Below are 14,609 nucleotides of genomic sequence, written 5' to 3'. Positions count from 1 at the left end.
TTTCACGACCATAAGGCGCACTTCAAAGTCTTGGTTTCCAAATTTGAGAGAGCACCTTAAGCTGCGTTCAAACCATACGCGTTTTTTCTTTGTCACGCGATGGTTTCCCATTCAAAGTCAAAGTACAATAATCACTCACTACTTTGCAGTTCATTCGCGGATTCAGTACATCGCAAGGTTTTAAAGGGTTTTCATTAAAAAAAAAAAAAAAAAAAATTTAAATCAATGAAAAAAATATGCATCGTTTCATTTTGAGACTGAAAATATTTCGCAGCAAGACATAATGTACATTAGGCCTGAACGATATATCGTTTAAACATCGCCATCGCGATGTGCGCATGCGCAATAGTCCCATCGCAAGGACGTGCGATAGTTTTTTCATTTCATTTTTTTAAATCCACAAACGTTTGTTTTGAGCAAGGAGCGAGAAAGAGAGTGCAGTCTCTCATTCTCTCCAGCTCGCAGTCATCGGCTCCTCCCCCTCCCCTGCTAGAGCGGAGTGGAGGGAGGGAGGAGGGGCCGAACAGCAGAGCGGAGGGAGGAGGGGCCGTTTTCAAAGTGAAAGCAAGCAACACGTTGAATAGGGAAGACTGTCTCCAAAAGGAGTTTTGGAAGTATTTTGGCTATCGACAAGAATATAAGGAACAAAAAACAGCCCTGTTGACAGTGCCTCGCCATGGTTGCCTCAACAAGAAGTAATCCGTCGAACATGTGGGACCATTTAAAACGCAGGTATCTATGCATTCCTGCTACGAGCTTCCCATCAGAGGCTTTTTAGTACAGGTGGGAACATTGTTACGTGCCAACGTTGTTGTCTCAAGCCTGCAATGGTGGATAAACTAGTAGTCTTGGCCAAAAACCTATGAGACCCAGTTGAGAATTGCTGAGCAAGGAAGGTGGACGATATGCAGACAAATACATAAATTTGGGAGTTAAAATGGTTCTGTTATTCATCAGTTATTTGCTGTTATTCAGTTCAATTATTTACAAGTTCAATTGAGTTTCTGTTTCTTTTATATTTAAATTAACTGTAAATCGTATTTTTCAAATAACTATAGTACAGCTGCACATAAAGTTTTGATACTTAATATTTTTTAAATATTTTTACAACTTTGTTGCAGTTTTGCAGTTCTATATTGTTATATTTTGTGTAAACAACTCAGGGGACTAATGCACTTGCACTTTTATTTGACAGATTTAATATTTAAGTTCAAATATGTTGACAACTTTATTGTTTTACTGAGGTTCTTATTTATTGTTATAGTTTGTGAACAACTCTTATTTGTCATATTTAATATTTTTGTTCAAATATGTTTACAACTTTGTTGTTATTTTACCGAAGTTGTTATTTATTGTTATATTTTGTCAAAAACTCAGGGGACGAATGCACCTGCTCTTTTATTTGTCATTTAATGTATTTGCTGCTGTTGAAGTGTCAAATATTGTGTTCAAGAAATTATCTATTTTGTGCAGACATGGCTTCCTGGATCCCTTCATAATAATACAGCAATCTTAATCATTCACAAATGAAACCGTATTATATGAATACACTGTGGTCACGGTGTGTCATGCAAAGTATTTCCAAACAGCTATTCAAGTCATCTAGTGAATATTTCTTTAAAATTATTTATTTATTTATTTTTTTACTATCGCAATATAATATCGCAATATATTGCACACCTAAAAAAAATCGCAACAATAGTTTTTTCCAATATCGTTCAGGCCTAATGTACATGACTCGTTCTTTGTACATACCCACGGGCACTCATACGAGGCACACAATTTGTTCCTGGTGCGAGATTGACACATGGCAAAAACAATGAGCACCATCAAAGCCGCAGCTATTATGATGACACGACGAGACCGCCATTAACCCAGAAATTGCACATAGTCCGTGTCTGCTGAGCGTCGCTCCGTTGCGGACCACCTGAATGAGGGCTGCATTTCCCAATGCCCACTGCATACGTCTCTACACCCGCAGACTCGCATTTTTTGTGACAGTATTTTCAGAAAAAAAACGCACATATGTGGGCCAAAAATGCAAAAAAGCCGATGCTAAAGTTAAGCTAGTATTATTAATTCTGTTCTATACACACAAAAGCCGATGAATTTATGGATGACGATCGATCAAAAACTAACGTTAGCAAATTGTTAAACACTTCAGTAAAGTATAACCGAACTCAGTTTCGCTGACTTTTTAAAACAGAAGCTAGCGTGCATGCTAACGTATGTTTTAGCGTGGATACATGTTACCATATATTGCACCTCTAAATATGGAGCACCTTTTCTGTGTGTTAAATACAAAAATTGCACCAGTAAAGAGCCTGTCTTTTAATACGATGTGCCGCATGGTCGCAAAAATACGGTATATTTTGTATACCTCATCATGTGTGGGGGGGCTTCACAATTTTAAAACCTATAAAGTTTGTGCAGTGAACTCACACTCTTCGCGGCAGATGGGGACGAATCTCTCGCACAACACCCCACAAGTAAATAGAGGTATGACAATAAATTGATATATAGTAATAGTTTTTATCCGCTAACATTTGCCGCTAACATTTTCCATGACATAGTGTTTAAGTGTTTAAGTTTAAATACTCATTTGTTTACGAAAATGTTGCTGTATTTATTTACGTAAGTGTTGGACTCAAACATTCTTGTAGCCTGTGAGGAAGACAAAAGTTGTTGACAGATTGTCCAAAACAGTGCAAAAACTAAACAGTTTATTTTTCCATGTAGAAATGTTTTTTCTCCAACTCTTTCACTGCCGTTGACCGCGATAGACGTCAAATCTATTTGAACTGCAATAGGTAGCGTTGCATGGTCATGCTTCACTGCCGTTGACAGCGCTCAAAGTCCAATCTATTTTAACTAGGAATCCCATTAAAAATGGATTGGACTTGTAACACCATCAACGACAGCCAATGAGTTATTACAGGGTATCTGCAAGTTTCAACACGCCAAATTTAAGACTTTTTAAAGACCAAATTGAATACAGTTTAAGACCCATTTCACATCAATACTGACAAAAAAACATGAGAAAAAAAGGTAGTTCCGTTTTGAACACTGCAAATTTATAACCTCTTAATCAAGTTAATTTCTTAAATTTGTCAAATAATTTTCTCCATCTTGTTTTGAGTGTTCAAGACTTGTTAACAGATTAAACAGTCATATTATTCCACGTACTTTAGGTACTGTAAATATTAATATTTGTTCTTATTAAGCCCAAACATCAGAAGGTTGGTAAAATTTTTTTTACCTAAATTAAGAAAAAATTGCTTTCATATAATGATTAATGACAGTATGTATTCTTGAATTAAGAACATTTCTGAAAAAGTTTTTTTTTTTTTTAGATTAAATATTCTCATTTATTGCTTAAAATAAGTTTGTTAAGCTTTTTTGGCAGTTTGCTATTTTTCTTATTTCAAGAAATCTAAGCGGGTAAAATTTATTTGACGTACTGGCAGATAATTTTATGTATTTCTAGTGGATTTACACTGAAAACAAGGTAATTTAACTAGCATTAAGGAAGTGTGTTTTTCCAGTGTATTTACGTTTTGGAGTCCTAAAAAAACTAAACATTTAAAAGCAAGACTGAAGTTTCTGCGTGTTCTACATAAAAGCAACGTCAATTTATTTTTAATGCCTTTCAAAATGGTATTATAACCTTTTGTGAGATTTTAGAAGAATTTTAGACCATTTCAAATTATTGCATTTAGGACATTTTTAAGACTTTTTAACACCCTACGGATACCCTGTACTAGTTTAATTTATTCATCTACTAATCCGCTTATCCTCACGAGGGTTGCGAGGGAGTTAATAGTTGTATCGTAAAATAGCATGGATTCATTTCCCGATAGTTGTATCGTCATATCGTGAGCCTTGTATCACAAATAGTATTGTGAGGAAAAAAAAAACTATATTGTGCGTCTCTACCTTGTAGTCGTGCACTATTCGCTCAGCCACAGCTTTGTCCAACATCTTCTTGTACCACTCCTGCAGTCGTTTTGGCTTCGGAATCTTCTGATCAGCAGGGTGACAATGGAAGATGTAGTCGTCCCCTTCACTGGGCGGACAGGCCCAGATATGCCCAGTAGTGTAGCTAAGGAAGACCCCATGAAAAAAATGTGAGCATACACAAAAATGCTGGCAGACATACAGTAGTATGGTGAGAGAAATTATTTGATTTCTGTAAAAAAAATAACAAAAAAATAAATTGTTTACCCCAACTTCTTGGCGTACTCCAGGTAACCAATTAGAATTTCATGGTAAACAGCTGTTCGAAGACTTCGTGGCCGGAAAAAATGCACACTGTCCAGGTAAGAGATGTATACTCGCCTGAAAGAAAATAAAAAAATTAAAATAAAAACGAAAATACAATATTTATTTTATTGTCTAATTGGACTAATTTAAGACAGGACAAACCAAAGTTACGAATGTAACTACACTTCTATGAATCCCTGCGCATGCGCAAAGGTAACATTCAGTGCTTTCAGCACTGCCTTCAAGCGGTCAGCAGGGAAAAAATAGACCTCAAAGTTTCCCCCCCGTTTTAACTCCTGCGACTAATTTATGTACTTGCCTAATCTTACCTTCTCTTTAACCTCGCTGGGATGCCTTTGTTTTACAATGTGCGTTCTGGTGAAGTGTTAACGATCACAGTAATAAGTGGGGGTGTCCCATCCAATCATGTGATCAAAAATTGAGCCGATGAAGCCATTTTTCAGATAACTGGAATCGGGTGAAAAAGATCGGGTTTTTAATTTATGCTTTATATAATTAAAAAAACGTTTCTTGATTAAAAAGAATTCACACTATGAAGGCAGCACGGTGGGACGTAACATGTTTATAACTTGTTTTTATATTAATACTTTTTCAGTATCCGATCGGGACACAAAATCAGCTGACTCGGACTGAATACGGGTTCGTACATCCCCAAGTTTTTTTTTAATTTCAATGTGTTTTAGTTTTTTTTTTATGTGAAGTATTTTGACGTGATTTCGACTTTAACTCATTCACTTCTAGCCATTTTCACCGGAGCAAGGCCCTTCGCTCCCGGCCGTTTTACTGGATTTTGACTGATTTTGCAAGGCCCACAGAAAATTCTGTTCTACTGCTATATAAACATGGAACCCACCAAAAGAAAGATTAGACTATCTTCTTTCAACAGAAAAAAAGTTAATATCTTTTTCCATTCTTTAGAAATCAGCATTAGAAAATATAAATTTTCCAATTTCTGATGAAAAAACAGAGAAATTGAGCGTTTTGTGAAAGCATACATTTCAAACATAACTGACTTTAACACAGCTACCGTATTTTTCAGACTATAAGTCGCAGTTTTTTTTATAGTTTGGCTGGGAGTGCGACTTATACTCAGGAGCGACTTATGTGTGAAATTATTAACACATGTTATTTTGATGTTTTGGAGTGACACTGATGGTTTGGTAAACTTGTTATCTGAATAACTTATTAGCTATGGCCACGTTCGCGTTCTGCCTTTGGCAATGTGTGTCCAATTGTATTATTGACTTTTTTTATATTGAAATGCATGCTTTCAGTTTGTGGGGGGTGCACTCGCACTTGTTTACGCGAAGAAGAGCGATCACACGCCAGAAGAAGGCGGACAGCTACGCAGCGTCTCTGAGCGAGTGGGCGAGATAGATAGAGCGAGAGAGAGAGAAACACGGCTGCGAACCTACGATCATTGTTTATGTTTGTAAAATATCTCTACAGAGGCAACGCCTGTGTGTATCATCTTTTCTGTTGTTGTTGTGTGTTTTCCAACCGCGATCGGACACTGACAGCCTGTTGTGTGGTTGTTTGAACGATGTGCCAATGCAAGCGAATGCATGCTAACCGTTTGTGTCATTGCTGTAATAGCAGCTAATTATCATTTATTTACATTGATGCGAACTTGTTTGGTATCGAGGACAAAATTGATTCAGCAAATTATACGGACGTCCAGCATCGTCATTTGGGAGTTTAGCTCGCTGTATAGCCAGGAACGAGCCGTAGTGTCCTGGTGAGGACAGCATATTCGCATTTTGTTGTTCATGCATCATGTAACATCATACTGTACACGTATTCAGCATGTTGTTCTCTATTTTTATGTTAAATTGCCTTTCAAGATGACATATCTGTTCTATGTGTTGGATTTTATCAAGTAAATTAACCCCAAAAATGCGACTTATACTCCGGTATGTTTTTTTCCTCTTCATTGGGCTTTATGGCTGGTGCGACTTATAGTCCAAAAAATACGGTATTTTTTGCTTTAGTTACATCCCAAACATCTGAATAATGTTTTCCTTTTACAAAATAACATAAGACAAATAGAGGTTTTAATCGCAAAGTAACAATTTATCTACACATAACTAAACTATTGAACTGTTGAACTATTTGCGCACATAACAACCGGGAAGGCTCTCGGCTGCTCCCGGTTGAATGAGGTGGCTCTCAGTAATCTGAGTCCGGATCAAGATCGGTCTCACTTTTTTTCATCATCTTCATCGTTGGTTTCAACATCGGGCTCAGGAGTAACGCGAACGCGTGTGGAACATGACGCCGTTGTAGCCGTCACCGTCAGTCTCATCAAAATATATTTTTTGAATCCTTGTTTGACGAAGGTTTCGTTTTCTTTTCAAAACACTCCTCCCGTGTCGTTTGCCTTTATTTTCCCCATTGTTCTACACATTTTTCTCAAATTCTCACGCGTCTTCACAAGATCCCACTACTTCTGTTTCCTGACTATTTTTTCTTCACTTCCTTTCTTGACCCGAGATGAGTTCTTACCAAATGCACTACTGCCCTTCAGTGGCCAGTTTTATTGTTTTAAAATGAGTTTTGAGCGTTGAGCATTGCAGTTTAGGTGCAACAGAACCTAGAGATGCCTCTTGTCAAAAAAAACGTATATGTTTTTGGGACACTGAAACAATTAAAAATAGAATGTATTTATACGTTTTTTGGGAGCAAATGAGTTAATAGTGTTATCCGAATTCGAAATAAGAAATTTTTTTTAAAAATCAAAAAATAAGATTTACGTCGCCAGTGCAGGAACGAGCACTATATATATATATATATATATATATATATATATATATATATATATATATATATATATATATATATATATATATATATACACATACATACATACAGTATATACTGTATATTACATGTTTATGTATGTCTATAAATTCGACTTTGGGAAATTCGGGTTACATTGCCAGCGTAGGAACAGAACTTGTTCATAACAAGGTCTCCTTGTTTTTAAAAATATGCACATATTGTCGCAAAACACTACTGTGAAATAATGGCTGCAATGTAGCATTCAAGTTACTTTGTTACTCGATGCCGCTTCTACACTTTTTAAACCTCACATGCTTGTTTCCTACAGTAAGGTCGGCAGGTTTTGTATTTGTAACAATGTACAGCTGGTAAATTAAAATGATTATAAACAAAATAAATATTACTAAAAATAACATTTGCATGACCTAATATCATTTTTCAAAATCTTCAATGTGTATACCTCTGATTAGGCTGAGGGCAATCTGAGCCGTACTCTTGAACGTGCATTCCGAAGAAGCAAACATCCGCGCCGTCAATGTCTTCAAATGCAAAAAGGGCTTTTGTCCTGTATGGGAAAGACTCTGACATCTCGCCACTATCCACAAATCTGAAAAAAGACCATCATGAAAACTCACCTTAGAACTATAACAGTAGAAAAGTCTAATGACTTCATGTGTCAAAATTTTTAGTGTTGTTGACGTACCTCGACTTCATGCCAGGTTTAACTTCCACGACTTTGTCAGAGACGTGCACCATGCGGATGAAGACCTCTCCAGCCTCTGGGTGGTTTTGACGTTTCAGGAAGTCATTCACCCTCGTCTCCAGGAAACAGCCCAACTTTGTCTGAGGTAACCCTGAGAAGCAAGAGAACAAGGTAAGTCTTTATTTAATGCCATTAAAAAAATACTGCACACAATAAATGAAAATACGGACTTTTAGCAGAATATTTGTTCTCCCTCCTTGTCTTATTAGACTTCTTAAGACAGCCGTCACATATAAAACTGAAACAAAACAAAAAAAATATGGTTGAGTCAACTTTATAATATTGCTTGCGATGACAAAAAAAAAAAAAAAAAAAAAAAGAATCTCCTTACCCCAACGGCCAGATTGTGTCATTGTGCAAGACACAAATCTGGTGCATCTTGCGTCCACAGTCCAAACATTCAACAAGCCTTAAATAAAGAAAAAGACACAAATTACATGCCATTTAATTGTACTTGGGTACTAAAATAAGATGTTATGAGCTGTTAAATTTACAATTCAGGGTCCAGTGTGTCATTCTTTTTCTTCTCAAACTGCTCTTTCTTAATGGATCTGAAAGAAAAGAAATATGGCATTGTAGTAGCAATACTAAATTCCATTCCATTAACTTGAAATGTCCGGCAAATCATAGATGGATTAAAGTGAGAAAAAATACTGTATTTTCCGCACAATAAGGCGCACCTAAAAGCCTTAAATTTTCTCAAAAGCTGATAGTGTGTCTTATAATCTGATGCGCCTTATATATGGATCAGTATTGACCAATAATGGCATGACATTCCCCATTACCGCACCTTAATCTAGTGGGCATACTGCAACCTCAACAACTACCATAATTTTCGGACTATAAGCCGCTACCTTTTTCCCCTCATTTTGAATCCTGTGGCTTATAGTCCAGTGTGTCTTATTTGTTGATTTATGTGGGTTAATAGGTAACACTTTATTTGACTGCGGCATAATTATGACATGATATTATCATGGACATTAATGAATGCTTATGACAGATGTCATTAACTCCATTTATGTCCAGCACGGATCTTTTACATCTGTTCAAAAGGAGGATAATTTGCCGGATGACACAAAATGACATCTGTCAAAAGCATTAATGCTCATGGCAGAGTCATGTCATAATTATGATGGTCTTATGACAGTCTTATGGTGCCACTGTCAAATAGTTCTACTAAATTCCATAACTAGCAATGAATGAAACAACTCGAACAGTAACTGAAGAAATAATTAGCACAGAACATGAATTTTGATTTATTATCTATATCTGTAACGCTGCAATAAATGCTAAGAGGCATGTTGGACGACAACATTGTTGACGACAGATAGCAGCAGAGGTTGATGGTCTCCCTCAGGAGAACAGTGATGGCCAAATTGAGGCAATGGTAGTTCATTATTTCTTATGATGCCGCCGTCAAATAAAATGTTACTGTTTGATATCTTCTGGTGTAAATATCTCATAATACAGTGAGAACAGCTGCGGCTTATAGTCCAGTGCGGCTTATCGATAAACAAATGCCATTTTCGTGTCAAATTCGGTGGGTGGCGGCTTATAGTCAGGTGCACCTTATAGTGCCAAAAATTACGGTACTAATATTGAGCTTTATAATGCGGTGCGCCCTATATATGAAAACAGATCTAAAATATGCCATTCAATGAAGTGCACCTCATACTCCAATGTGCCTTATAGTGCAAAAAATACAGTAATTTGACCTAAACTACATTTACGCAAATCAACCTATTTTCATTAATTGGACATTTATAATGAAATTATCCATGTAAATGTATTTCAATAACTTATGTAATTTTGTGAATTTGTGAAAATGGGTAGCCCAATAAGAATTTATAAATGAGGCCACACTCTAATCTCAAAGGCCAATGACAAAAATAAGAACTGGGGAGTATTATATTCATTAAATTATATTTTTTAGTATCAAATGGTCAAAAAATGTACCTTGAGTGTATGTTTATAGTTTGGATGCGACATTAATTCAGGCAAATTAATCCCTTTTAGTTCTTTTCTGTTATAAACAAAAACAATATAATTAAAGTTATACTACTATTGAAAGTTGATCTATTACTTTTTTCTTTAATGTTTAAAGGAAACATTGTTATTCAGAGGTGCACTTATAATAATTTTGTAGACAAATTATACTATTTACATTGCCGGTAGAAAGTGTGTGTGCATATGTGTGTGTTTGGGGGGGAGGGGGGGTGACATTTACCGTATTGGCCCGAATATAAGACGGCCCTGATTATATATTTGAGAGTAAAAGCATGTTATTTTGCCTCATTCCAATCTTAGTATCTGAACATTTAAATATGTAAACCAAAGTGCAATCACATTCGTAAATGAATGGCTTCTGGTTTTTGAAATGTAAATAAACCAATCTATTGTGAAAAAACAACAAAATTGCAATAACTGCATTAACCATCAAAGTGAAGTCTAACTAACTGCAGTCTTGAAACAAATCTGAATAAGGAAAAACATTGCAAAACAATGCAAACTGGGATAGCGTGGCTCAGTGGTAGAGTGGTTGTCCCCCAAGCCAGTGGGTTCGATTCTCTGCCCTGATGAATCGCCTAAGTATCCTTGAGCAAGATACTGAACCCCACATTGCTCCTGGTGCTGCGTCACCAGTAGGTAGATGGCAATGTAGTGTAAAGCGCTTTGAGCAGCTTGAAAGGTGGAAAAGCGCTATACAAGTATAACACCATTTACAATTTACCAAACTGGTTAACAGAACATACTTCAATGATAGCTGGCGCCATCTAGCGTTGTGAATGGGGATAATAGCTGAACGCTGTCAAGACAGAATATCGCTTCAATGATATCTGGCACCATCTAGCGTCGTGAATGGGTATATGGGTATGTCTAGACCGCGAACATAAGACGACCGCCTCTTTTTCAATCTTATTTCAATGCAAAAAACACCCTCTTATGTTCAGGCCAATACGGTACTTTTTCCGGGGTGGGGGGTGGGGCGTAACAGAAAACAACTGAGAAGCACTGGTCAAGTGGAAGGTTTGGTTTATGAGATATTATTGTCAATTTTTATAACCAATACAACCATTAATGTAGTGACAAAACATCCAAATAAATTCCCGTTCAAGTGCAATAAATTGTCATTCTTAAAAAAAATACAAAGTATACTAAAAATGTTTAAAAACACACACACACACACAATGCATAACGAGTAATTTGAAAGCTAACTAAGTGCTGAATATGAAATTGGCGAGGAACCCAATGCCATTTTTGATGTCTTACAATTACAGTCCTTCAAAAGTGTTTATTTGATCCAAAATGACTATCATCTTGTCCTGCAAACTGTACAGTTTAGCAAATTTGAAGCCAAATTATTTATTGCCAATTAGATTTTTCATCATCGGTGTCATTTTAAAGCTACTCCAGAAATCTTTATTGACATGTTGAACATGACGTGTTTTATTTTGAAATTTTCACCGAAAGTACATTCGCTAAGCTGCTAACCGTAAGCTTTACACTCAGTAATGGATTTTTTTTTTTTTTTAAATTCGCATCGTTTGCAAATGCTTCAAACCAGCGAGTTTTCATGTTTGAAGTGTTAGCTATTAACCGCAATTTTGCATTTTGGAGAAGTCTGCCAATGTTTTACAGTAGGCTAAAGTGGTTAGTACATTGTTTTTTCCATTAACCTCAATGTAACAATGCTAACGTTTTGCAATGTTTATTATAGATGTATTGTCTGAACTTTAATTGTACGGCATGTTGATGACCAACATCTGTGAAAGGAACTGGGCTCTCATATGCAATCAACACGCACGAGCGCACGCAGTACACGCACAAATGTATGCTTGCATGCACGTGGCGATAAATCGCAGCCGGGAAAATTACCATACTTATTTGTATTTACATTGTGATAATTTGACTTAATGCATATCGCGACAGGCTTAGTTGGTTCCTTTATTCAACACGATGTATAGATTCTCAGCGGGAGCATATTGATAACCTAATGGGATACAAAGTATCGCAATATATGACCAAATCGCCCTGGTTTGTAAATACTTACGTCTGTGGCTGAGTGGGGTCATCGCTCAGGGACACGGTCTCTCCCTGGATCTCGTTGAAACACTTCTCACAGAAGTGGTACCTGTCAGCAATAAGCCCAAATTTTGGTGAACTATACCGTATTTCCCTTTGGCCCAGTCAATACAGACAGCGCATGGGAGGGGGCAGTCCCCAAGTGGCAGACGGACAAGGCAGCAAGCAGAAGAAGGTACACAAGATAGCAAGAAGTCACCAGCGCAAAAGCCATTCAGATGTTTGGTAGATGGGGAGGGAGGGTCAGTGATGGAAGGGAGGGGATGTTGTTGAGGTTCATGGTTGAGCGGGCCAAAAAATAAATAAAATATACAAGCCAATGGGAGTATCACAACCATTAGAAGGGAGGACAGACAAGTCAGATGGACCAAGAACATGGTAAGACAAACATTGAAAACACAAGCAAAGCGCTGATTAGCACTTTGGATATGAAATATGATAAACATAAAACAATCACCAGCACAACTAGCAGCAGGGCCACAAATAATGGATGCTTAACAAGGGAAGTGCATTGCAGAAAGAAGTTGGAGCACAAAACATTATGCACATGAATGAAGAAATAAGCACAGATTGCATAGTTGCTAATGAGTTCAGTTTTCAAGCTGTTCTTTTTCCATTACTAGCATGGTAAGATGGACATACTGGCAAAAAAAGCATACGTTAAATATAAAATTAAAGTCAATATAAGCTGGGGGGAAAAAACTTTTACTCAACAATGGTACCGCGAGATATGAAATGACTTCATAATAATATTGACGGAACACAGGGCCGATTAATAGGGGGCCTGTCTACGTCAAAGCTGACCGAGTGGAAACACAAAGAGCTTCTTCCGTTGAAAATTCTTGTGAATAAATGCTTAAATCCCTCAATTCTTTATATATTATATATTTATGGGCGTAAAACAGTCTGGATTCTTGGTTAAAAGCAAAAAAAAAAAAAAAAAAAACAGGCAGTAAGCATATATTTTACTTAAATATGTCGGATGTGCTGCTAGGCTTTAAGTCACTGTGGCACCGCCTTACAACAACAGTTTTTTACGTTGAAATTCTTGTGAATAAATGTCTAAATCCCTGAATTCTTTATAGATATTGACGTAAAAGTCTCGATTCTCGGGTAAAAGCAAAATAAATGTGCAGTTTGCATTTATTTTACGTAAATATTGCGACCTACGGCGCCAATGCCGTAGCAGCTAATTTTTTTTCACGTTTCAAAATGCATTCATGCTACGAAAAATATAATAATTACCTAGACTCCTCGAACAAATCACTCCTGAAACAATCCTTCCTATTTGTATGCGGTACCGCTTTCGTACTCTTTCAACCTAAATCCAGTGTTAGATCGCTGCGTGCGTGTTTGAGAATAACTCCTCTTGATGTGGGGAGGCCCCCCTACTTGAAGGCGAGTCGAAGTGTATGACGGATGTGACCAGTCAATATCATTATCAGTGTTGTTAATAACGGCGTTACAATATAACGGCGTTACTAACGGCGTTATTTTTTTTCAGTAGTGGGTAATCTAATTAATTACTTTTCTTATCTTGGCAACGCCGTTACCGTTACTGAGGACGGAAAGGCATGCGTTACTATGCGTTACTATATTGGTCGAAAAGTCTGAGGGAGACGGACTCACCGAGACGACAGAGCGGGGAGGAGGCAAGAAAGTTGTGACGCCGAGCAAACGCGATGCTAGGTAGCTCCAATAATACATGTTGTAGCCGATAGCCGACAAACTACGCCCGCATGTTATGGTAGATATGGTAGACATGGTAGATATCACATGTACTGTATATAGATATAACTAGATGCAAAATGACAGACATGGCACTAGATGCGTTCGTAGACAGCCGCCATCTTAAAGCAGTAGGCTTTTTAGGACGGCTCTGTTGTAGAGAACCTTCCTAGCGAACCTAAGTAACTTTTTATCTAAAATACTTCTAAATTGGCAAAATCTTGACTTGAATCTATCTTTAAATGATGAAACAGTTTTAAAACTTTCATATGTCGAAAGTAGAGAGAAGGGAACTAATGCAATAATGGGAGCAATTTTAACAACTTTTTAACAGTTGATTCAGGGTAAAGGGTAAATTAGGGTAAAGAATTGGGCTCGGGCCAATTGAACCAAAAACCTCCACAAAAAACTTTACATAGTGTGGCAAATGTTTTTTTTTTTTTTTTTTTTTTTTTTGGAGGGGGAAAAAAAAAAAAAGTAATTATCACCAATTACTTTGCCAAGTAACTAATTACTCTTACATTCAGGTAATTGAGTTACTAACGCAATTACTTTTTGGGAGAAGTAATTTGTAACTATAATTACTTTTTTTCAGTAAGATTAACAACACTGATCATTATGAAGTCTATGTATAAAAGCTTCAGTCCACGAATAATTAATTTCACTAAGTTTTTCGAAGCTTCTTTGCTTTCTTTCCTTTTTACAAAAAAAAATATGCATCATACGAAAGATCACGTAATCGCAAACTGGGGCCAATCGCACCATTTTTCAGAGGATCGAAATCGGGTGAAAAGGATCACGTTTTTGATTTTAAAAAATATTATTTAGGTTTTTCAGCTTCCTGCTTGTACAGTGCCGCAGCCTCTCACCCCCCCCTCCTGCTAACCACTGTAACCAGTGCAGCCAAACTGCCCAGCTTGTGTTTGGGACTTAAAGTTAACGATGATTGACAGGTTTGTAGATTTGATCT

The 14,609-nt window shown here is 36.9% G+C and overlaps 1 protein-coding gene across 2 annotated transcripts in view; it reads right to left on the bottom strand.

The window, feature by feature from the left end:
• Positions 1-14,609, bottom strand: part of ep300a (E1A binding protein p300 a) — an 80,463-nt gene that overhangs the window by 15,953 nt on the left and 49,901 nt on the right. For both annotated transcript variants that reach the window (XM_057826658.1, XM_057826660.1), the window contains exons 20-27: positions 11,880-11,960; positions 8,323-8,379; positions 8,160-8,237; positions 7,999-8,066; positions 7,769-7,919; positions 7,526-7,672; positions 4,225-4,338; positions 3,937-4,102 (exon numbers count right to left, since the gene is read on the bottom strand). In XM_057826658.1, the coding sequence (XP_057682641.1) occupies positions 3,937-4,102; positions 4,225-4,338; positions 7,526-7,672; positions 7,769-7,919; positions 7,999-8,066; positions 8,160-8,237; positions 8,323-8,379; positions 11,880-11,960 (862 nt within the window). The remainder of the gene's footprint in view (positions 1-3,936; positions 4,103-4,224; positions 4,339-7,525; positions 7,673-7,768; positions 7,920-7,998; positions 8,067-8,159; positions 8,238-8,322; positions 8,380-11,879; positions 11,961-14,609) is intronic.

Source organism: Corythoichthys intestinalis, chromosome 21, assembly GCF_030265065.1.
Source record: "Corythoichthys intestinalis isolate RoL2023-P3 chromosome 21, ASM3026506v1, whole genome shotgun sequence".
Lineage (NCBI taxonomy): Eukaryota > Metazoa > Chordata > Actinopteri > Syngnathiformes > Syngnathidae > Corythoichthys > Corythoichthys intestinalis.
This window is presented reverse-complemented; position numbering and strand designations above follow the sequence as displayed.